The following is a 24,064-nucleotide window of genomic DNA, read 5'->3' as shown; positions in this document are numbered from 1 at the left end:
TTCAGGATTTTCCCTATCTTTCTTCCTTTCTCTCACCCTTATAGATGGCTGACAGTTATTTATTCTTCTGTTGCAAGGCTGCTGTTTGCTTCCTCATAGATTCTTTAGCAAATGTCCCATTCTACTGTTCATCAGTGTACCTTGAAATAACATACCAATTTCCTTCTCAAGCTTACCAATTTCAGTATGTTTTCTGATAAAGAACCTGATGTTTATGTGCATCTATCCAATAACTTCAAGTTTTGGGCAAGTGTTCCTGTGAACAGAAGACCAAATTCTACTACTCTTTTCTGTACCCTTCTCCTCATCTGAAGTAACTCTACTTGCTGTAAAAAAGTATACAATTGGGTGGGTGGGAACCGTGAAAGAGCATGACTTGGTCTCATAAGTTAAAAATGAATGGTTTTATAGGGGTCTACTGTTATGCAGAAATTCAAGGTTTTTCCTGTGTACATTCTGTCCACCTATTTTGAGGGCTTCTATTAAGAAGTCAGTGCAAATAGAGGTCGAAGTTTTGCACAATAGCATGTTTTAGTGGGTTGACCTTGGCTAGACGCCAGGTACCCACCAAGCCACTCTATCACTCCCCTCCTCAGCAGGATGGAGGGGAAGAAAATAAGATGGAAAAAAACTTGTGGGTCAAGATAAAGGCAGTTTTAAAAAAGCAAAAGCCGCATGGGGAAGCAAAGGAAAACAAAAGTTTTATTCTCTACTTCCCATCAGCAGGTGATGTCCAACCACTTCCTGGGAAGCAGTGGTTGCTCTGGAAGACAAATGTCATAACAACGAATCCTCCCCTTCTCTTAGTGTTTATTTCTGAGTAGATGTCATATGGTATGGAATATCCCATTGGTCACTTTGGGTCAGCTTTCCTGGCTATGTTCCCTCCCAAGATCTTACCCACGCCCAGCCTACTGGCCTTTGGTGGTGGTGGTGAAGGTTGGAGAGGCAGCCTTGATGCTGTGGGAGCATTTCTCAGCAGTAGTCAAAACGCTGGTGTGTTATCACCACCTTTCTAGCTACCAATACAAGCACAGCACTGTGAGGGCTGCTATGGGGAAAATTAACTTCATCTCAACCAGACCCAATACACATGTACACTAAATGCAATTTCCCTTAAGGTGCAAAATCTGGTCTGGATATATTCCTAAAAGTGAGATATCAGAAGCATGTTTCGCATATTATGTTAGTATAACTGATTAATACTCATGTGCTTCAATAGGCTTTTGGACACTTGGAAGATGCTTCAAAACTTGAGGAGAGGAAAGTAGTTGGCTACAAATGTAAATTTTGTGTGGAAGTTCATCCAACGCTTCGAGCCATCTGTAATCATCTCCGTAAGCATGTCCAGTATGGAAATGTTTCTTCTGTGTCAGCTACAGTAAAGGTGAGAATTCTGTGAACTGACAACATTTTTTGTTTGCTATTAAGGTCTAACTGAAAGCCTGTAGAGGGGTCCCAAGGAGTCAAATGGGTTTTGGATTGGGTATTCTGAACAGTTAAGCATGACATTCTAATCTAATTCTTCAGGTTTCTGCAGCACATTTTGTTTACTTTAAGATGTTTTACCTTTCTTCTGTTCTTCGTCTGGGGCACAAAAACTATTTAATTCTAATTTCTTATCTGCCATGTAGGAACTGATATCATGGATGACTGAAAGGCTTGATTTATGAGCAGGAGCTTCTCCCTCAGCTGTTCTGGACTACTTTTCTGCTTTCTTAGACCCCTACTGTATGGAGTGGGTTTTTTTTTCCTCCAACCCATATGCAAAAGTGAAATTATAGTGCTGCAAACACATATTCAAATAGCCAGCTGAGCCAGAGGTCCAATTCAAGTGGTTAATTGTAAATGTGCTGCTCTTTCCTCCCTATTCAAGTGGAGACCACCTAGAATGTCTCTGAGGATAGGCTGTGCTCCACAGACAGCTTTACAGGCTATCAGCAGGGGGAGTTCAGGTGCAATAAGGTTGCAAAACTGGTTATGCAGTTTTCCTCCTTTTCTTGCTGCAATGAGTACTCAGCAAAATATTATTCTGAAGTCCTCAGAATGTTAACTAAAGCATGCATATTTCATGACATCAACTGTGTGCTGTGTAAAGTATCTGAGTACTTCACAGTCTAAATTATTCTACCTAAGAGCTTTCATTCTCCTTCCACTGAACTTTCTTTAGCTTATCCAATACTACTGACAGAATAGGATGCTTATCTTCTATCAATGTCAAAACACAGCACTGCACTAGCTAGGAAGAAATATTAACTCTATCCCAGCAGAAATCAGGACAGGGTTCAATACCATCTTTTGAGCAAGTAGATACTAAACAGCAGGGAACAAAAACTAAAATACAAGACCCTAAAACCATCATATAAATAGACTTTTCATTTTCTTATTTGTGTTATGCAATTTCAGTCTATGAACAGTTTTAATGTTGCTGCAGAATGCATGCTGTGCTAGTTAACACTTAGGAAATGGACCAAGAGATGGGTTTTTTGTTTTTTTAATGTATATACATATATATATAATTAAAGACTAGGCTCTCTTTATACAAAAAGTCATTATTGTAGTATGGTAGGGATACCCTTAGAAACTGAATGCATTGGGATATATAGGAGAGATTGAGGGGCAGAAGGGAGAGAGAATTGATGGCTTTGGGGGGGTATGTGTTTTTTAGCAGGAAGCTGAAGATTCTTCAAGCACAACTTTGGAGGGGTTTGAGGGAGCCAAAGACCCTGGCACTGTGGAATTTACAGAAGCTGAATCTGGAGCATCCTTGGAAGATGAAACCAGGCCTGGGGGCTACCACTGCAGCCAGTGTGACCGGGTTTTGATGTCTATGCAGGGTCTGCGATCTCATGAGAGGAGTCACTTGGCTCTGGCCATGTTTACCCGGGAAGACAAGTACAGCTGCCAGTATTGCTCCTTTGTCTCTGCTTTCAGGCACAAGTAAGTTACGGTTTGTTTTCAACGGCACAGACTACTAGCATGACTTTTTTATGTTGGTTGACATTGAAGGAGAGTGCATTCAATTTTATTTCAAGCCATGTTTTTATCTTTCTCAGCATTTAGGTATTTTCTATGCCCCCAAACATTTTGCCATCGTCGACTGTAAAAAGTCCCATTTTTATATCTTGAATACAAATTCTCTTTTTGTTGTGTGTAGGGGAAATGCACACCAAGCAAAAAGATGCCCACCACTTATGCAGTCTTGTTAAATGCATGAAATTAAAAAAGCCATAAAGAGGAAAAAGTATTTTTCACTAGCCTTCCATGTAACTACCTTATTTTTAAATAGTACTGTGACTTCGTTTCTAGTGTTGAACAGCTATCACAAGCCAATCTTAAAGTTAAGAGTTTTTTTCTTTTCTTATTTGTGTTATGAAATTTCAGTCTATGAACATAATCTTCAAATCAGTGTGGTATTCTTGAAATGGGTTGAGGAAATCACCCCTTATCTGATGTGACCCATGAAAAATGCATGGTCATAATAAATAATCAAATTCCTCATGACATTTCTTTGCCTACAAATAGGAAGCTTTAGAATTCTTTTATCATATTTATTCATGGCTTGCCACAAAGAAATACGGTTTATTGTTGTGGGTTTTTTTACTGGCATCCTAGACTGACAAACATATGTACATTTTTTCTGTAGCTTCTGGGGGAAGAACTGTCATGTCCCCCCATCCTGTGTCTGTCCCTCTTCACTCCAGGGAGATCCAGGTGGTTGTTTAACATAGGCATTGATAGCATTGTCAGTGACACCCTTAAATTGGGTGAAGTTGTTACTGTTCTGCAATTAAAAGTAGGTGGGAAAGAAAGCATGATATAAGAAATATTTATAAACCCTGGTGTTAGAAAAGCAGCATTTCTGTCAGTATCACAGCATGGTTCCTATGTGGATAAGCAGCAGGGGATAATAGTCCAAGGGTTGGGCAGGCCTTAGCAGTCTGTCATTAACATCCTGGATCTGAGCTGGCAAGCAGCAAACCTCCCTGTACAGCAGATTAGGTTGGTATCTCCCCTGCAGAAGGGAGTCTCCCACTACTATCACTCACCACTTCCCCCTGGTGCTGTCACATTGTTCAGGTACAGCCAACTCTGATGCTTCATTGGACAGAGCTCCCAGCTCCTCATCTGCAATCAGATGCAGAACTATAGAACCTATTCTGTAGTTGCAGATCTGCTGGTGAAGCAGGTGCCTTCCTCCCAATGCCAGATATCACAAGCTTCCAGCCTTTGCCATCTTGGTAGTCTCTATTTCCCAATCTGATAAACAGACACTGGCTGCCCTTTCTTCAGTACAATTGGGAGTTTGGACTCTTGTCTCTGCAGGATCTCTGAGAAGATCCTGTTAATTTTTTTCTCATCTCTGATGCTGTGCGGTTGTCTGATCTCCTGCAGCTTCTTTAACCTGATAACACGCCTCCTGTAGGCAAGGAGACAGTTTTCCTCTGCCCCATCCTCAGTGAGAAGCCTTAGACATTCCCTGTAGCCCCAGACATAGAATAAATTAGAATAGAACAGAACAGAACAGTTGGAAGGGACCTGCAGTGATCATCTAATCCAACTGCCTGACCAATTCAGGGCTGACCAAAAGTTAAACCATATTATTAAGGGCATTGTCCATATGTCTTTTAAACACTGACAGGCATGGGGCATCGACCATCTCTCTAGGAAGGGTGTTCCAGTGTTTGACCAGCCTCTCAATAAAGAAATGCTTCCTACTGTCAAGTCTGAACCTCCCCTGGTGCAGCTTTGAACCATTCCCACATGTCCTGTCACTGGATCCCAGGGAGAAGAGCTCAGCATCTCCCCCTCCACTTCCCCTCCTCAGGAAGCTGCAGAGAACAATGAGGTCACCCCTCAGCTTCCTTTTCTCCAAACTAGACAAACCAAGAGTCCTCAGCTGCTCTTCATAGGACATGCCTTCCAGCCCTGTCACCAACTTTGTTGCCCTCCTCTGGATGCATTCAAGTGCCTTAACATCCTTCTTAAATTGTGGGGTCCAGAACTGCACGCAGTGCTCAAGGTGAGGCTGCAGCAATGCTGAAAACAGTGGGATAATCCCCTCTCTTAACCAGCTGGTAAAGCTGTGTTTGATGCACCCCAGAATGCAGTTTGGCCTCTTGGCTGCCAGGGCACACTGCTGACTCAGACTGCTGCCAACCAGCACCCCCAGATCCCTTTCTGCAGGGCTGTTCTCCAGCCACTCTTCTCCCAATTCTATACTTGTGCCCAGCATTACTCCATCCCAGGTGCAGGATTCAGCATTCTGACTTGTCAAATTTCATCCCATTAATCATGGCCTAATGCCCCAGTCTATCTAGATCCCTCTGCAAAGCCTTCTGTCCCTCAAGAGAGTCAACAGCACCTCCCAACTTGGTATCATCAGCAAACTTGCTAATGGTGCATTCAACTCCTGCATCCAGATTGTTGATAAATATATTGAACAGGACTGGCCCTAGAATTTAACCCTGAGGAACACTGCTGGTGACTGGTTGCCAGCCAGGTGTAGCCCCATTCACTACAGCACTTTGAGCCCTGCCCTTCAGCCAGTTCTTCACCTAGTGCACCATGAACCTGCTTATCCCACAGTTGGACAACTTGTCCAGAAGGATGCTGTGAGGGACAGTATCAAAAGCCTTACTAAAATCCAGAAAAACTACATCCACTGCCTTCCCTTCATCCACTAGGTGGGTGACCTTATCACGGAAGGATAGCAAATTAGTTATACAGGACTTTCTCTTTGTGAACCCATGTTGATTGTGCCTGATGATTGCATTGTCCTTTAAATGCCTTTCAATAGTACCCAGCATAATCTTCTCCACAATTTTTCAAGGAACTGAGATTAGATTAACAGGTCCATAGTTTCCTGGGTCTTCCTGCACACCCTTCTTGTAGATTGGAATAACATTGGCTAGCATTCTGTGTGATAAAATTGGTGATAAATCTCTTTCTTACTCAGATCAGATTCTGCCTTGTTCTATAAGCAGACCTGTTGGATATAAAGAACCAGCATGAGAAGGATAGCTGAGCCTGGCTTGCTCTTATTTAAAATTTATTTTTGTTACTTGTTTTTTGGCTTGCATCTGAAGGAATAGCTAAAATGATTTACTATTTTGTTTCCTTTTTTTTTTGTCTGTCTTTTGGTCAGTCTGGATCGCCATATGCAGACTCATCATGGGCACCATAAGCCATTCCGTTGCAAGCTCTGTCCATTCAAGTCCTCTTACAATAGCCGCTTGAAAACCCATATACTCAAAGCTCATGCTGGTAAGTCAACCCTTCCTTGCTTGTGCTGTCCCTTGTCCTCTCTCAATCTCTTTTTCTTGCTGTCAGGCACATGTACTTTCTCTTGTGTGCTCCCTCTTGCTCAATCTCACACACAGTCATGCTTGTTCTCTCTCTCTGTCCCTTGTGGGCAGTTACACGTGCTCTCCGCACTCTCTTGCATGATCACAAGCTCTTGTGCGGTTGGGTGCTCTCCCTCTCTCACGTGTGGTCACATGCCCCCTCTCATTTTTGTGTGTCCCCTCTCAATCAACCTTGTGCATGGTTGCACTTGTTCTCCTGTTTTTCCTCTCTCCCTCACATGCAGTCATGCTCGCTCTCCCTCTCTATCTAGATGGTCATCTCCCTCTCTCATGTGTGGTTATGTCTGGTCTCTGTCATGTGTTATCCTCTCTTGCTCACTCTCATGATTGTGTTTGCTCTCCCTCTTCATGTGCGGCTGTGCTCTCATGAGCTGCTTCTTGCTTGCTTCCTCTCATTCTGAGTCACGTGCTCCCTGTTGCTGAAACTTGTGCGTGGTGTGCTCACTCTCCCTCTCTATGTTGTGCATTGCTGTTCCTCTCTTGGGTGTGATGGCACATGCTCTCCCTCACTCGGTCAAATATTCTTTATAAAAGACTGTGGCGCTCTCTCTCTCAGACCGTTGCATGCTCTCCCTCACCCAACAGTGATGTTTGCTTTCCCTCTCTGGGTCACGTTCTCTCTGTATCTCATGTGTGGCTGTGTATGCTCCCTTCCCCTCTCTCTGTCACAGACTTGTTCTCCCTCTCTATTGCTCCCTTCTGTGCTCTATTGTGCTTGGTCACCTGGCTCTACATTTCTCTCCAAGTCTGGCTAGGTTTCTCTTTCTTGTGGTTTCTTCCTCTCACGTGCTCCTTCTAGCGGTCATGTGTTTGGTGTTGCTAGCTTTCCCTTCCTCTCTTGGTGAAGGTCTCGTGCTCTCTTTCTCGGTCATGCACTCTGTTTCTTGCAGCACATGCTCTCTATCAGTCACATCTTCTTCCTCTCTCTGTCTCTGTCATGGTCATGCACTCTTTCTGTCTTTGGAACACAGTGTCTCAGTCTGTGTTGGTCTTTCTTCCTGTTGCTCTAGTCTGGAACTCTGTTGTGTGCACTGGCTCATTTTGTCTTGTGTCATGCTTTCTTGTTTTTGCTCTCATGCTTGCCCACTCTGGGTCACATACACTCTTGCTCATTCTTTGGGTTGTGCACTCTTGCATGCACACACTCTTCCTCTAGTTGCATCTTTGCTCCCCTCCACCCTGGGGCATGTGTGTGTGTGTGCTCTCTCTCCCTGGGTCATGCACACATGCATGCTCTCTCCCTGCATTGCATGCTTCTGTCTCGCTGCACTTTGTTCTCCCTGGGCTGCACACTCGTGCTCTCTCTCTGGGTCTTGCATGCTCTCTCTGGGCTGTACTCTCTTGGTAATTCATGTACTCTCTGGACTGTACATTTGCTCTGTGGGCTGCATGTTCTCACATACCCTCTCTGGGTCTTGTGCTCTCTCTGCCTTGTGTGATCCTCTCAATCTGTGTTGGACATGCTCTCTCTGGGGTGTACACTCTTGGTTGTACACTCCACATTGTGCACTCCTTTGGGCCCTGCTACATTTGGGCACCCACTCTGTCTCCTGGGGTTGTGTGTGTATTCTTGCATGATCTCTCAGGGTTATGTACTTGATCTGTGGGCCATGTGAGTTTTCTCTGGAATGGGCACATGCACTTGCTTTTGGTTGTGCATGTGCATTCTCACTCTGGGTCACATGTGCTCTCTCCCCTGATCACACGCACATGCTCTTGCACGTTCTCGGTTTAGGCTGTGATCTCTCTCTTGCTCTGGGTTGTGCGTGCTCATGCTTGCTATCTCTGAGTGGCAGGCACCTGCTTGGTCTATCTGGATCATGTGTGTGCTCATTTTGTCATGCATGCTTTTCTCAGTGTCACACTCTGGGGTGTGCGTCCTCTTTCACTCTCTGGGGCATTCATTCTTGTCTTTCTCTAGGTCACATAGAATCATAGAATAGTTTGGGTTGGAAGAGACTTTTAAAGGTCATCTAGTCCAAACCCCCTGCAATGAGCAAGGACATCTTCAACTAGATCAGGTTGCTCAGAGCCCTGTCCAACCTTGAATGTTTTCAGCGATTTCCATCCACAACTTCTCTGGGCAACCTGTTTCAGTGTCTCACCACCCTCACAGTAAAGAATTTCTTCCTAATATCTAATCTAAATCTACTGTCTTTCAGTTTAAAACCCTTGCACCTTGTCCTGTCGCTACAGGCCTTGGTAACAAGTCTGTCCCCATCTTTCTTATAAACCCCTTTTAAATATTGAAAGACCACAATAAGGTCTACCTAGACCCTTCTCCAGGCTAAACCACCTCAACTCTCTCAGCCTTTCTTCATAGGAGAGATGTTCCATCCCTCTGATCATTTTCACAGCCTTCCTCTGGACCCATTCTAACTGGTCCATGTCTTTCTTGTACTGTGGGCCTCAGAGCTGGATGCAGTACTCCAGGTGGGGTTTCACAAGAGCGGAGTAGAGGGGGAGAATCACCTCTCTCGACCCGCTAGCCACACTTGGCTTTCTGGTCTGCAAGCGCAAGTCATTGATGAAGATATTACAGACCCCTGAGGGACACCACTCATCACTGATCTCCATGCAGACATTGAGCTGTTGACCACTAACCTCTGGATGCAACCATGCAGCCAACCAATTCCTCACCCACTGTGAGTCCATTCATTAAATCCATATCTCTCCAATTTAGAGAGAAGGATGTTGTGGGGGATCGTGTCAAAGGCCTTACAGAAGTCCAGATAGATGACATCCATAGCTCTTCTCTTGTCCACTGATGTTTTCACTCCATCATAGAAGGCCACTAGGTTGGTCAGGCAATACTTGGCCTTGGTGAAGCCATGTTGGCTGTCTTGAATCCCCTACCTACCCTCCATGTGCCTTAACATAGGTTCTAGGACAATCTGTTCCATGGTATTCTCAGGCACAGAGGTGAGGCTGACAGGTCGGTAGTTCCCAGGATCCTCCTTTCTACCCTTTTTAAAAATGGGTGCAATCTTTCCCTTTTTCCAGGAACCAGGGACTTCACCTGACTGCCACGACTTTTTTAATATCATGGAGAGTGGATTGGCAACTACATCAGCCAGTTCCCTCTGGACTCTGGGATGCATCTCATTGGGTCCCATGGACTTTTGTATGTTCAGGTTCCTCAGTTAGTCTCAAACCGGATCTTCTCTTATAGTTGGAGGGACTTTGCTCCCCTGGGACCTGCCTTGAGGTCCATCCACTCGAGAGGTGTGGGAAGAGAGGTTGCCAGTGAAGATGGAGGCAAAAATGTTGTTGAGTACTTTAGCCTTCTCCTCATCCATTGTTACCAGTTTGCTAGTTGTGTTCATCAGGGCGCTATGCTTTCTTTGACCTTCCTTTTCTGGCTGACATACCTATAGAAGCCCTTCTTATTATTCTTTGCATCCCTTGCCCAGTTCAGCTCCATCCATGCCTTGGCCCCATCCCTACACATCTGGGCAGCATCCCTATACTCTTCCCAGGATATCTGTCCCTGCTTCCACTGCCTGTGCATTTCCTTCTTGCCCTTTAGTTTGACCAGCAGGTCTAGACTCACCCATGCTAGTCTCTTGCCTTCCTTTCCTGATTTCTTATACCTGGGAACTGAGAGCTCTTGCACTCTATGGAAAGCATCCTTAAAGATCTGCCAGCTCTGTTCTGCTCCCTTGTCCCTGAGGACAGTTTCCCAGGGGGTCCTATTGACTAACTTCTTGAACAGCTGGAAGTTTACTTTCCTAAAATTCAGTGCCCTGACTTTTAGCCTGTCCCATATCCCTCAGGACTGCAAACTCCACCAGTGCATGATCACTGCAGCCCAGGCTGCCTCCAATCTTGACATCACTTGCATTGGTGACCATCAGGTCCAGTAACGTATCCCCTCTGGTAGGGCTGTCTATTACCTGGCTTAAGAAGTTATCCTCAATGTGCTCCATGAGTCTCCTGGATTGCCTACAGCTTACCATGCTGCTTTTCCATCAGATGTTGGGGTGGTTGAAGTCCCCCAGCAGGACAAGAGCCTGCGAGCATGATGCCTCCTCTAGCTGGAGTAAGAAGGCTTTGTCAATAGGCTCCCCTTAATTGAGCAGCCTGTAGTAAACACCGACCAAAGGTTCCCTTTGTTGCCTCGATCTCTAATTCTTACCCATAAGTTTTCAACCTGCTTGTAGCTATTCTTCAGAGAGAGCTCTTCACAGTCTATCCATTTCTTGATGTAGAGGGCAACTCCTCCATCCCTCCTTCCTCGCCTGTCCCTTCTGAACAGCCTGTAGCCATTGATAGCCACACTCCAGTCATGGGATTCGTCCCACCAGGTTTCAGTAATGGCAACTAGATCATAGCTTTCTAGCAGCACAGTAGTTTCCAACTCCTCCTGTTTGTTGCCTGTGCTGTGTGCATTGGTATAGAGCAGGGGTCCTCAAACTTTTTAAGCAGGGGGCTGGCATGCGGATGAAGTGGCAGGCAGTCATCTGCGGCTGCTTGGTTTCCCCCCCCAACCCCCAGCGGGGGGGGGTGGGGGTGTGTGTGTTCTGTAAATACCGGGGGCCGGATTGAGGACCCTGGGGGGCCGTATCCGGCCCGCGGGCCGTAGTTTGAGGACCCCTGCCCTAGCTTATCTCTGTAAGACTTCAAGTGTGCTGCAGTGTACCCAGCACATCTCAGAGCAACAGGCTGAGGGCCTTTGCTAGCACCCCATCCCTCTAAACTTGGCGTGTTGTCCAACAGCTTGTCATGGGCAAGCCTGATATTATAATTATATATTATTATGCTTGAGCTCTCCCTCAAGAGAGTGCACTCTTGCTCTCTGGGTCAAATGCTCTCTCTGAGTCATAAGCTTTGGGTTGCATGCAGTCACTCTTGCTCTCTGGGTCACATTCACATTCTTTGGGACCTGTGCAATCTCTTGCTTTTTGGGTCATGTACGTGCTTTCTCTCTCTCTCTGGGTCACACACATTGCTCACTCTGTCCTCTGGGTTATGCTCTCTTTCTCTGGGTTATGGTTCTATTTGTATCTTTGGTTTAAGTGTGCTTTCTGTCTCTGCCTCCCTCTTCCATCTCTGAGTTATTCTCTCTCTGTGTCATGCACTCTCCCTATAGGCCAGTGTCTCTGCCCCCCTTTTTCTCTCTCAGGGCAACATATTCTCTCTGATTTTCTCTTTCTGGGTCACACCCACACACCCTGTGCACACCCTGAGCACCCTCTTTCTCTTTCTGGGTTTCTTTCCCTCTGGTTTTCTTTTCTGGGTCGTGTTTGTTCATTCCCTCTGAATTGAGAGTTGCTGACTATTGGTTGCTGCCACCTCCTTTGGGCTGTCTTCTCTCTTTCTCTGGGCCAACCTCTCTTGCTTTATCTGGGCTAGCCTCTCTCTTTCTCTCTTGTTGGGTCACTCACCCCACACCCATGCTGCTGCCCCCCCCCCCCCCCCCCCCCCCCCCCATTGCTCTCTTTCTCTCTGTCTTTGGACAAACTATCTGTTTCTCTGTGTCTCTCCCTCCCGCTGGGTTACATGTGCTCTGTCTCATGTCTTCCCTCTCTCTGGGCTCACACCCCCTCTCATGCCCTCTCTCTCTCTGGGTCATGTGTGTCACACCCCACCCCCTTTCTCCTTGGGTCAACCTTTATCTGTATTTCCCTCTTGGTTGTGGCCCCCCCCCCATCTCTCTCTCTGGGTTGACACCTATTGCACCTTCTCTCTCCCTCTGGGTCGCCAGCTCTCTCCCACTTTGGTCCCCAACCCCCTTTTTGGCTCATCTTCTACACACCCACCCCACCCACTGCCAATCTGTCCATCTCTATCACATTCTTGGCCATTATCTTTCCTTCTCTCCCTCTCTGTGGGTTGCCCTGTCTCTATGGCTTGCTGCCCCTCCCCTTCCTCTTGCTCACTCTCTCTGGGCCACTCTGTCCTCTCTTTTCTCTGGGTTGATATCTCACACACAGTTTGGATGTCTCTCTCTCTTTTGACACCCCTCTGGGGTGTACCATGCTGTCTCTCTGGATTGCCTTCTCTCACACCCGCTCTCTTCCCCCCACTCCAGACCTCATCCTCTCTTACTCACCCCCTCTCCCCTTCTCTCTCCACCTCTCTTTCTGCCTCTTTGCCACCTGTGTTCTCCCTTTCTCTGCCTCTTTCTGGGTCACACTCTCTCTGTGGGTTACCCTCTCTCTTTGCACTCTCTCCTTGCATTGCTGCCACCTCATTTGGGCTGCCTTCTCACTCTTTCTCTCTGGGTCAACCTCTTTCATGTTCTCTGGGTTCACCTGTCACACCCACTCTCTCAGTGAGTTATGCTCAGTATTTCTCTCTCTGGACCACGCTCTCTGGGTCAGGTGTTCTCTCTTTTTCTCTGTGGATTGTGCTCTCTCTGTCTTTGGGTTGCCCTCTTGATTGCTCCCTATGGGTCACCCACCCTCAGTGGGTAATCCTCTCCCTCCCTCCCTCCCTCCCTCCCTCAGTCTGCCCCCCCCCCCCCCCCCCCCCCCCTTCTCTTTAGTTTGACCTCTATCTGTCTTTCTCTCTTGGTTGCCTGCCTTTCTCTATATCTCTGGGTTGCCCTCTCCCTCTTTCTGGGCTGCTCTCTTTCATTCTGGATCATCCTCCCTGTCCTCCCCTTTCTCTTTGGGTTAATCTGTCTCTTTTTCTCCTCAGGTCAAACCTTTATCTGTATTTACCTCTTGTATTTACCCCCCAAACTTCTCCCTCCCCCCTCCCTCTGGGTATCTCTCTCTTTCTCAGTTGACGTCTATCATGGCCACTCTCCCTCCCTCTGGGTTGCCACCTCTCCCTCTGGGTTGCCACCTCTCCCTCCCTTTGGTTCCCCACCCCCTTTTTGGCTTGTCTTCTCTCTCCCCCCATCCTTCATGCCCCCCACCCCCCCCTGCTTAGCTGACCTCTCTCTCACTTTCTCTCTCTTTCTCTCCCTCTGTGTGGGTTACCCTCTCTCTGTGGGTTGCTGTACCTCTCTTTTGGGTCATCGTTCTTTGAGTCATCCTCTTGCTCTTTCTGGGTTGACTTCTCTGGCATGCTCTTTGTGTCCCTCTCTCTCTTGTATAAACTCTTTCTCTGGGTCTCATTCTGGGTCCACCCACCCCTCTCTCCCTCTCTCTCTCTGCTCTCTCTCTGGGTTGACCTCTGCCTGTCTTTCTCTTTTGGTTGCCTCTTCCCCCCCCCCGGACATCTATCTCTCTCCCTTCCCCTCCCTCTTCTGTCTTCCTTGCTCTCTCTCTCTGGGCCACCACACCACCACCCCTGCGTCATGCACACCCTCCCTCCCTTTTGTCCACATTCACCCCTCTGTCTCTCTCATATGTATTCTTGTCTGACCTCTCCCTCTCTCTCTGGCCTGCAAGCTCTCTCTTCCTATGGACACCACCCCACCCCCCACCGCGGTTTGCTCGCTCTTTTTCTGGGTTGAGCTGCGCTTCTCTCTCTTTCTGGGTCATGCAAACTCATTCTCTGTTTGAGTTGCCCCCTATGTATGAGTGGTCACTTGCTCTGGGCAGTGGTCTTTTCCCCCTCTTTTGCTCTGGATCACTTTTTCTCTCTGGGCTATGCTTGCTCTCTTGCTGGGCCATCCTCACCATCTCTCTCTCTGGGTCAAGCTCTCTTTCTCCTCTTTCTGAGTACTGTGCATTCTCCCTCCAATTCTCTCTCTCTCTCTGGGTCACACTCTCTCTCAGTCACACTAGTGCACTCTAAGTCACACACACGCTCTCCTCCCCTCACATGTTCTTTATGGTCCATTCTCTCTCTCTCTGTCACACACACTCTCTGGGTCATGCACCCCCCCCCTCCTCTGTGTCATGCTGTCTCCCCCCCCTCTAGGTCATGCTCTCTCCCCCCTCCCCCCATGTTCTCTCTGTCTCTGTGGGTGATGCTCTTGGTCACATTCTCTGTCATCACTTTCTTGGTCTTTCTGGGTCAGACACTGTCTCTTTCTCTTGGTTGCACTTGCTCTCTCTGGGTCTCTGTCTCTGTATCACACTCACTTCATATCTTTCTTTGGGTTGCACTCTATCTGGTTCACACTGCCTCTCTCTCTGGGCCACATTCATGTTCTCTCTGGGTCAGGCTTGCTCTCTGTCTCTCTTGACCACACCCACTTTCTCTGTCTGTGTCGTGCTTTCTCTCTCAGGGTCATGCACTCTCTCTTTGGGTTACAGGCTTTCTCTGCCTCTTTGGATCACATGCTCTTTCTGTCTCCTTCTCTGGGTGTCTTTTTCTTTGGCTTGTTCATGCTCTGTTTCTCTGGGTCACGTGTGGTCTTTCTGGGTTGGTCACATGCTCTTTCATGGTTTCTTTGCCATGCATGCTCTTTTAGAGTATGTGCTATCTGTGTCACACATATACTTCTCTGAGTTCAAAACAGTCTCCCTCTTTGTAGTGTGCTCTCTTTCTCTGGGACTCTTTTTCCTGTTTTGTTTCCAGTAAGTTCTTTAGCAATATATCCTATTGAATAATAGCCTTGTGGATTTTTTTCACCAGTCTTCCAGTAATATAGTATTTCTATGACTTTCATTTGTTAAAGGTGTTTTTCCTCACTCTCTCTCGTAGATATTTTGTTATTTATTCTTAGAGATGTGCATAATGCCCATACATTTTTTTTGAAGTGCCTTGGTGGTTGTAAAATTCCACGTGCCTCCTCATGTCCATTATCTTTTGGGGAGTGGTCAAACTCCATTTATTATAAAACGCATTCTTACATAATAGCTAGAACTGTTAAGGGATGTTACGATCAGCTGCCTCCTCCAGCAGTTCCAGCCCAGGACTTCCTTCTGCCTGGCCACTGGGACCAGTGGCTAGTCCAGGTTGAAATTTGCTAGTGAATACACACCCACCTGGTGCACGCTCAGTTTGAGGAAGCCTGGCACCAGGCACATGGGCTGTGATCCATGCTCCAGCCACTGGCACAGAGCCTCTCACTCTCCTCACTCATACCAGTCCCTCCCAGTAGCTGGTTGTCAAGACACACACCATTCCCACCCCAGTGGCTGGAGGTTAAAGACCCCCACTCGTGCCAGTATAGTCCAGGGGCACCTACACTCCCAGTCTGACTCCAGTAGCTGGCACCAGATTCCATTCACACAGGTCTCACCGGTAGCTGGCACTTAGTCCTTGCAGCACACATGCGCACAGGACAGAGTGAGATTATGCAGAGATATTTAAGAAAAGATTTAATAAGAAGATGTAAGAAGAAAGGACAGACTGTGGTGATCAGGTGCAGGGCTCAGTCAGGCAAGCGTACCAACTGGCCCTGTTTTACATGCAACTGGTCCCTTTTATACTCCTTTCTGTCTACCACTCTTTTTGTTCCTTCCTGCTTCCCCTTTCCCTTGCATGTCACCTCATGAGTTTGTATACTTCTATAGATTCCTGCACCCCTCCCAGTCCAGTATCCAGGATATCCCCCTGGGTTTGCAGTCTTATCAGTTGCAAAGTCCAGGTTGATCTTCCTGGAAGTGGAGCCTGTGGTTTCTTGGTAGCCCATCAGTAAGTGTGACTAGTGAGGTTTGTTTCTTGTCATTGTCTCCATGTTTTTTTCTGTCAGGTTTGTTTCTGTATATTTTTGTTTCTGGTTTCCCTCTTTTTCCCTTGGTTTCCCAACTGACAAGATAACCTTGCTGGAATAAACATTCTCACACTCATAGTGTGACTAACCAGGTTTGGTTCTCATCACAGACTCCCTTATCATTTTTCAGCCAGGTTTGTGTCTATGGATGTTCTTGTTTATGTCTTCCTCCTTTTCTTATTATCCTTTTTTGTGTTTAAAAAGGTCCTTGACCAGATACCCTTAAAGGAACAGTAACTTTCCTTCCACATACCTTTACAAAGCCATTTGGTTCTTGTAAGCATCTAGCATTTGTTCTCATTCAGTATGTACTGCTTCCTTTGGCATAGAACAGAACTGTGTGTAGTATCTCTGAATGTGCTGTAATTTGTTTTCACTTTGAATCAGACTGTAACCTAGAGTTTTTGCCCAGAGTCTAAATCATCTGGGACACGATGCTTTGGATACATTTCAGGTGTTGAGACAGTCCCATAGAAAAATTGTGAAAATACACTTATTTATATATTTCAAAATAATAATTATGAGATTCAAAACTAACAGTAGAAAATTTCCTAACTTTTCTGTGGAATCACACTAATGAAAACTATAGTTTTGCCTCTGAAACCAAACACATTTTCACATGGTACTGTCCACCTGAACTGTTATTGATAAATAGGGAATACAGTTACTAGCTGTCTTCTAATTTCTTAATTTGTAGTAGTCTTCAATTTTATTTAATTTCTTATTGTGATTTTATGTTAAAACTCAACTGATGCCTGCCAGGAATCGTTTATATTTAGCAAATATTAGGGGTTTATATCTTTTTGTCTTTAGTTCATCCTTTCATGTTAATCAGTCCATCATGCATGCTTTATGAAAACTGTTTTCTTTATCTTTGTAAACCAACAATACCTCTGTGGCAATAATATTCAGGTGCAGAATGTAATTTGAAAAGAAACCATGTGTGGCATTTTGTTTCAACATTTCAGACTGATCTTTTTCAGGTACACCAATGTGTATTTCTAAGAGTCTATGGTTTGTCTCTGTGATTAGCATAGTTTTGTGGGGGGTGTGTGTGTGGTATTTTCATATAGAACGAGTGCTAATCTCTTTATGTGCTTGTATGACTGGCTGTGATACTTCTTTTTCTCTTGTTCTTTTTTTTGTTCACTTATTTCTGATGTTTGAAACCATTCTGTTCTAGAACCTTGTTTGTTAAATTTGTTGAGAAATGGAAAACATTTTTCTGTCTCTTTCCTAACCAGAGCTCTTATCCTTCCATTAATGTTCATGAATATTTCACTCTTGTATTAATTTTGTCATTTTATGTACAACTTGCATGTAGTCAGTGTGGCCCTTTTACCCGGAAGCAACACTTCCAGAATAATTACTTGCCACACATATCACATCACTTAGGTTGGACATTTCACTTTTTCTTTCAGGTGCCTCCATACTTAACACAGAACGAATCTTGTCTTGGGAATTTATTTCCTATTGTATTCTGTCTTTATGACTTGGAATGTATTTGGAACCAAATTCTCTACTGTTCATTATTTCTCTTCTTTCACTTCTTTTAATATTTTTCCATAGTATACTTTCCCATAGCCCTATAAATATGTACTGCTTTTGGTATTGCCATGTCCACTTCTTGTAGTAAACCAACTTTGACTTGGTTACTACTTCTATGGAGCTCATTCCTGCCTGGAGGCAAGTTTCATATAAGGAAAATGGGATCCTCCTCAAATTAAGTGCAGGAGGCGGCAGTGGGTGATTTGTTTGTTGTTTTGTTTTTTTTTTAAATTTTGGGTGGTTTTTTTTCAAGAACCTTAGTTAACATTTTATAGTCTTTTTCTAGTTTCTTTAGTAATGATTCTGGATGTGTTGCATGGAAAAACACAGAGGACTTCACCCTTGCTTTCCTCCCAAAGAAATTTGGAAATGCTCTAGTCTGGTAGCTCTTTTTGAATCCAAGATTCTATTTTCTTATACTGTACAACACAGACATGCTAAGAGTCTGGTCTTTGTTTTCTTGCATCAGCCATTTAACAAGGTTCTAGAGTTGTCAGAAAAAAAAAACTTTGGTCCCAAAGTGGGTGTCTGTACCTGCAGAGTCCAGACTGTTTCAACAGGGAGATGTATATAGTTTTTTCTCTTTGGAATAAGTCTCACACTGAAGGAAACGGTAGGAATTTTCCTGCTGAGTTCAGCAGGAAAAGAATGGGGATCCCATTTTGTTTCTTTTGTGAGCTGATGACTTGCCTGTATTTCACTCATCCAGGTGAACATGCCTACAAATGTTCTTCCTGCACATTTTCCACCATGACAATCGGCCAGCTGAAAGATCATTCCTTGAGAGTGCATGGGAAAGCACTGACACTACCAAGACCCCGTGTTGTCAGCCTCTCACCTTCACTTGGCTACCATACCTCCAAGAAACACATCTCTGCTGAAGCGGTGGAGGACACTAATGGTAAGAGGTGCCTTAGAGCAAAAATTTGTCTAAAATATTACTTAATATATTTATTTAAAAAAAATTTAAGGCAGCAATTAAGAAAAATCCAAAGTTCCATGAAAAGCAAGCATAAAGGTGGTGTTCTAGTATTTGACCTGCAGTTGAATCTCACCAGTTTATTCTTTACTAACTTATACTGCCAATGGTTGGCCTTCGGAATAAGTCAAGCTAACTTTACTTTTCAGCAAAGATTTACAACATGGGAAAATTTCAGTGGCAGAGATCCCATTAAGTCAGTGGGAAAGAGACCATCTAATTCCATTTGCATTTCTAAAAACACCCCTTTATCTTGTTAGCAGAGCAGTTTAGTGAAGCCACTGAGTGTTGCAGGAGGACAGGGAATGGGGACTGCCATCAGTTCATAACGCTTTGTCTCTGGTGCTCCTTCCTCATCATGATGTTCCCCTGCTCTAGTGTGGTGTCCCTCCCACAGGGTACAGTCCTTCAGGAACAGACTGCTCCAGCATACCCCCCCTCTTCCCCCCCTTTCTCCCTCCCCCCCCCCGGGCCACAGTTCCTGCTAGAAAACCTGATCCTGTGTGAGCTTCTCCATGGGCTACATCTTCCTTTAGGGAATATCCACTTGCTGCAGTATGGAGACCTCCATGGGCTGCAGTGAGGATAGCTGCTCTGGCGTGGTCCTCCATGGGCTGCAGGAGGAAAACCTGCTTCACCATGGTCTTCTTCACAGGCTGCAGGGGTATCTCTGCTCTGGCACCTGGAGCACCTCCTCCCCCTCCTTCTTCACTGACTTTGGTGTCTGCAGGGCTGTTTCCTATTTTTCTCACTCCTAACTCTCAAGGCTGCTGCACAGTGGGTTTTTACCCTTTCTTAAATATGTGATCACAGAGGCACCATCAATGCCATTGATTGTCTCAGGTTTGGGCAGCTTTGGGTCCATTTTGGAGCCAGCTGGAACTAGCTCTGTTGGACATGGGGGCAGCTCCTGGTGTCTTCTCACAGAAGCCACCCCTGCAGCACCCCTATGCTACCAAAATTTTGCCACATAAACCCAATACACCTGGCTAAAAATAAATTCTCTTATGTTCCCATACCAAATTTTTGATGGCAATTTGAGCCAAGTGGTTGGCCTGCTTATTTTGTTTCTCTTCTTGAGTTACCTTTGAATTTGGGATATGCGAGTTAATATGATGTATTAAAATAGGTCTTTGTTTCAGCTGTTGCATTGCTTTCCATTCTGCTGCTGCCCAAATTGGTTTTCCTTGCCACTACAAGTTAGCAGAATACAACCCCAATGCCCTCAGACACTCCTCATAGGACTTGTGCTCCAGACCCTTCACCAGCTTCGTAGCCCTTCTTTGGACACGCTCCAGCACCTCCATGTCCTTCTTGTAGCGAGGGGCCCAAAACTGAACACAGTACTCGAGGTGCAGCCTCACCAGAGCTGAGTACAGGGGGACGATCACCTCCCTAGCCCTGCTGGCCACACTGTTTCTGATACAAGCCAGGATGCCGTTGGCCTTCTTGGCCACCTGAGCACACTGCTGGCTCATATTCAGCCGGCTGTCAACCAGCACCCTCAGGTCCTTTTCCGCCAGGCAGCTTTCCAGCCGCTGTTCCCCAAGCCTGTAGCGTTGCATGGAGGTGTTATGACCCAAGCAAGTGCAGGACCCGGCGCTTAGCCTTGTTGAACCTCATACAGTTGGCCTCGGCCCATCGATCCAGCCTGTCCAGATCCCTCTGTAGAGCCTTCCTACCCTCAAGGAGATCAACACTCCCCCCCCCCCCCCCCCCCCATCTTTGCGTCATCTGCAAACTTACTGAGGGTGCACTCAATTCCTTCATCCAGATCGTTGATAAAGATATGAAACAGAACTGGCCCCACTACTGAGCCCTGGGGAATATCACATGTGACCGGCCACCAGCTGGATGTAACTCCATTCACCACCATGCTTTGGGCTTGGCTGCCCAGCCAGCTTTTTACCCAGCGCAGAGTACACCCGTCCAAGCCATGAACAGACGGTTTCTCCAGGAGAATGCTGTGGGAGACAGTCTCAAAGGCTTTACTAAAGTCCAGGTAAACAACATCCACAGCCTTTCCCTCATCCGCTAAGTGGGTTGCCTTGTCATAGAAGGAGATCAGGTTAGTCAAGAGGACCTGCCTCTCATAAACCCTTGCTGACTGGGCCTGATCACCTGGTTGTCCTGTACGTGCCGCATTGATGGCACTCAAGATGATGGGCTCCATAACCTTCCCCGGCACCAAGGTCAGACTGACAGGCCTGTAGTTCCCTGGTTACTCCTTCCGAAAACTGAAAACAGAATACAAGCATAAGTTACACTTAGCAAAACATAGCAATTGCAGTACACAGTTCAATCACAATACCAATGTGATTCCCATTACCGATCTCTATAATGTGACCACCCCCATGATTGTCAGGAAGGAAAATGTGGGTTGAAGCCAGCTCAAGCCTGTTGTTCTCTTTGACATTCTTTTGCTAGTTATTTTTATATTTTATGATGGGATCAGCCACCCCCCCACGCCCACCCCCAGTCTGGCTAACTACAGGAGACATTCACACCCTTTTAATGAACACAACCAGTTGATTCACTCAACTGACATAGATGTTTATCTAAAACAAAGGCCACCCTCCTGTCCCCTTTATATTGAGATAAAATCAACTTCTTTGCATTAGTCTCTGAGCTTCATGGGCATGTCACCCTTGCCCATCTCCGCTGAGCCTTCTTCCATTGTAGAGGTTTATTGGTCAGTCACACGCACAGGAGCATGTTCTCAAGGCCATTACCTCTGCAAACTGATTGGAGTGTCCAGTCACTTTGTGTGATGCAGCTTCTCCTGTAGAGGGGTTCCAGGAAGTGGCTTGTCATCTCCTGTTTCCTGCTGTGATGTTACAGGATCTGCCAGTAAATGGACTCCGTTTATTTTTTACACTTAATTCATCATATGCTGGGGCATCAACTGTCCAAGGAGTTTAGTGTTCCTTCTACTGTTGATATGCTGGCCACTGACTAACAAGCTGAACTAATCCTGATCTGGAGCATGAACCAGTATGTGCCTACTGGGTAAGAGCCAGGACCCATTTTTGCCACATAGCAGTGGTTGCTCTTCCGCCAGTGGATTTTGAATCCTTAAACATAAAATTCAGGACCAGCAGTCTGGGGCATAACCACAGTGCCTGCTCTGTGCCTAATACTTCAGTGGCACACAGAACACCTCCATATGGAGCCAGGACTTCTTATTCTGGAGGGATATAATTATTTTCTACCCCTTTGTAACTCTGGCTCCAGAATCCCAATGGCCACCTTCCCATCTTGATGGGCTCATTGCCACAAGCTCCATATGATGCTGTTTTTTTTCCTGCACTAGTATATAACAAATGTTTTACATCACTACTTTCCCAGATAAGTCCTAATGCCATGGCATGGGCTATTTCCTGGTTGAGCTGCTCAAAAGCTTGCTGTTGTTCCTCTGCCTGTTCAAACTGATTCTTTCCAGGTTACTTGATATACAGATTTGGTCAGTTGGCTATAACCAGGGATGTGCATATGTCAAAACTCAGGGTATTTTGCATGAGGGCAGTGTGTGCTAGGGCATAATACTGTTGAGGTATCCAGATAGTCCAATAGATTCAGTTATCTCCCATTTTCTGCCAGGCCAGTGGTGAGGCCCCTATAATACGGTAAGTTCAGTTCAGGCACCCAAACAGTATATGGGCTGGAGGTGAGAGGAGGAGGAGGAGCTAATGGTTTAACTGAACATTGCCTTGCACTTGCAATTCCTTGACTCACAGTGCTAGATACCTAATGGGTTTTTTTCACCCCACTCAGCCATATTCTCCCCCTTTTCCTTCAGGACCATCCATAAGTCCTAGTGTGTAGGGTAGGAGCATGGAGAATTCCCATATTTTCCTGATGTTTTTTCCGAGGTCAACCAGACCACTGGTCTTTAGACATTACCAACGATGCTCTTCCTAGTACAGTACATATAGGTCACTCATTGATCAACAGGGCACCGAGCTGTCAGGTGATACCAAAAGGGCGTTAATAACTGTCTAACCATCAGAGCTATTGGGCCATGGCATCAGTGGCCACAGCCTTACTGGGGTTCCTCCTCCCCTTTGCCTGTGAACACATTCCATCAACCCAAGCAACTGCAGTTGATCACCTCCCTCTTCCCAGTCCCTCCATGGGGATATCTTATTTTTGAGAGCAGCAAGATCAGACCATTTCTTAACATATCCCTCTGTCAGCTGATCCCCAACCCCACCCCCATTACATAGGGCATAGGACACAAACCCCCAAGAGCTTTGCTCTGCTGAGCCATCAGCTATATCCCTCCTCCTCTGGTTTCTCAGTACCTCCATAGCCACTGCAAGGCAGTTTTCCCGAGTGTGTTGGCTGTAAGTTTCCCACACAGCCTTAATCTTGCTCTGAGTAAAGAACCTGTTGTGTGATCATGTTCTGGGGAACAATGCCCCTGTTTGCACAGGTCTACTTAATTACAGTAACTAGGGGCTGCCTGATAGGCTTCTGTTATTAATTCATCATTAGAGTCCCAAATATCATCATCCCAGGTTTAAGGATCCCAGTCCAGTCAACGTGTGCTTACTGACTGTTCCTGTAGTGGCTCGGTGCATTAGTCTTTAATCTGGCTAATTAGCACCACTATGTACTAAAGTCTGATTAAGGCTCTCCCTTTCGCACTGAGCATTTGCTACTGCTTCCTTTAGCAAACCGTTCCTCTGGGAGAGAATGGCAGCTTGATTTGCAACTTCTCTTGCAAATATTTTTGGAGCTCCACTTGAAGCCTACCTACAACGTGTGCTGGCATACCTTCACAGAAAGCAGCACATCTCTCTCCTAGTGTTTTATATGTATCCTCTTCTCTCTGCAAGGCCCAGGCTAATTTTCTTGGAGTCTGTACTGGGAGGTGGTCCAGGTTCCAGGCAACTAGAACATGGACATGAAGCAAGCACCATCCCATCTCCTCCCAATCATCTTCCCATACCAGTACCATTTTCTTGGGTCCCTTTGGACCCTTCTTTTCCCAGCTATTCAGTATTCACACTCACCCCCAAACACATAATGGGCCCACCACTCACACCACAGTACACCACCACAAATTCCCAATAGCAGAATCAAGGCTCCTTCTGGAGACTCAAAATCATTCCAATTATTCCAGATCCAGCCCATGACAGTTCCCGGTGTTGCCCACATTCTCTGCTAATTACCGTTGTGGGAAAAACAGTTTAAAGTTGGGAAATTTCACTTGTGTTAATTTATTGCCAACCAGCCCAAACCTCCCATCATTGATTTGGGCGTTGAGAAAAAAAGATGACACTTAGACAAACGCATAAACACCTATCCTCTCTCCTCTCCAGTCTCATCTTCCCTTATTTTCACAAGTTACACTCAGTCTGTCAAAATTCCTCTAATAAGGAATTGGGTGGTGTAGAAGGTTGAGGTGATATGTGTAACGGTTTCTGCCTTGTGTGCCTGCTCCAGCATGGGTTGCCCACACAGGCTGCATTCCCTTCAGAGGTGTATGTACCACACACACACACACACAAAGTACCTCTCCAGCCACCACTGGCTGCCTGTGTATTTCTTAAATATGTTTGAGCAGGAGTGCTGTGTACTTCTTTTATGGGATAACAT

At 45.9% G+C, this 24,064-nt stretch overlaps 1 protein-coding gene across 5 annotated transcripts in view; it reads left to right on the top strand.

The window, feature by feature from the left end:
* The window catches only part of LOC119140747 (zinc finger protein 462-like), a 97,604-nt gene that overhangs the window by 52,684 nt on the left and 20,856 nt on the right, over positions 1–24,064 (top strand). For 2 of the 5 annotated variants that reach the window (XM_037372290.1, XM_037372293.1), the window contains exons 4-7: positions 1,223–1,387; positions 2,669–2,940; positions 6,149–6,267; positions 18,191–18,382. In XM_037372290.1, the coding sequence (XP_037228187.1) occupies positions 1,223–1,387; positions 2,669–2,940; positions 6,149–6,267; positions 18,191–18,382 (748 nt within the window). Of the gene's footprint in view, positions 1–1,222; positions 1,388–2,668; positions 2,941–6,148; positions 6,268–18,190; positions 18,383–20,234; positions 20,340–24,064 lie in introns of those variants that run through there. The other 3 variants (XM_037372294.1, XM_037372292.1, XM_037372291.1) reach the window with 3 other exon arrangements.

Source organism: Falco rusticolus, chromosome W (assembly GCF_015220075.1).
Source record: "Falco rusticolus isolate bFalRus1 chromosome W, bFalRus1.pri, whole genome shotgun sequence".
Classification (NCBI taxonomy): domain Eukaryota; kingdom Metazoa; phylum Chordata; class Aves; order Falconiformes; family Falconidae; genus Falco; species Falco rusticolus.
The sequence above is the reverse complement of the archived record's forward strand: the minus strand, read 5'-3'. Positions and strand labels throughout refer to the sequence as shown.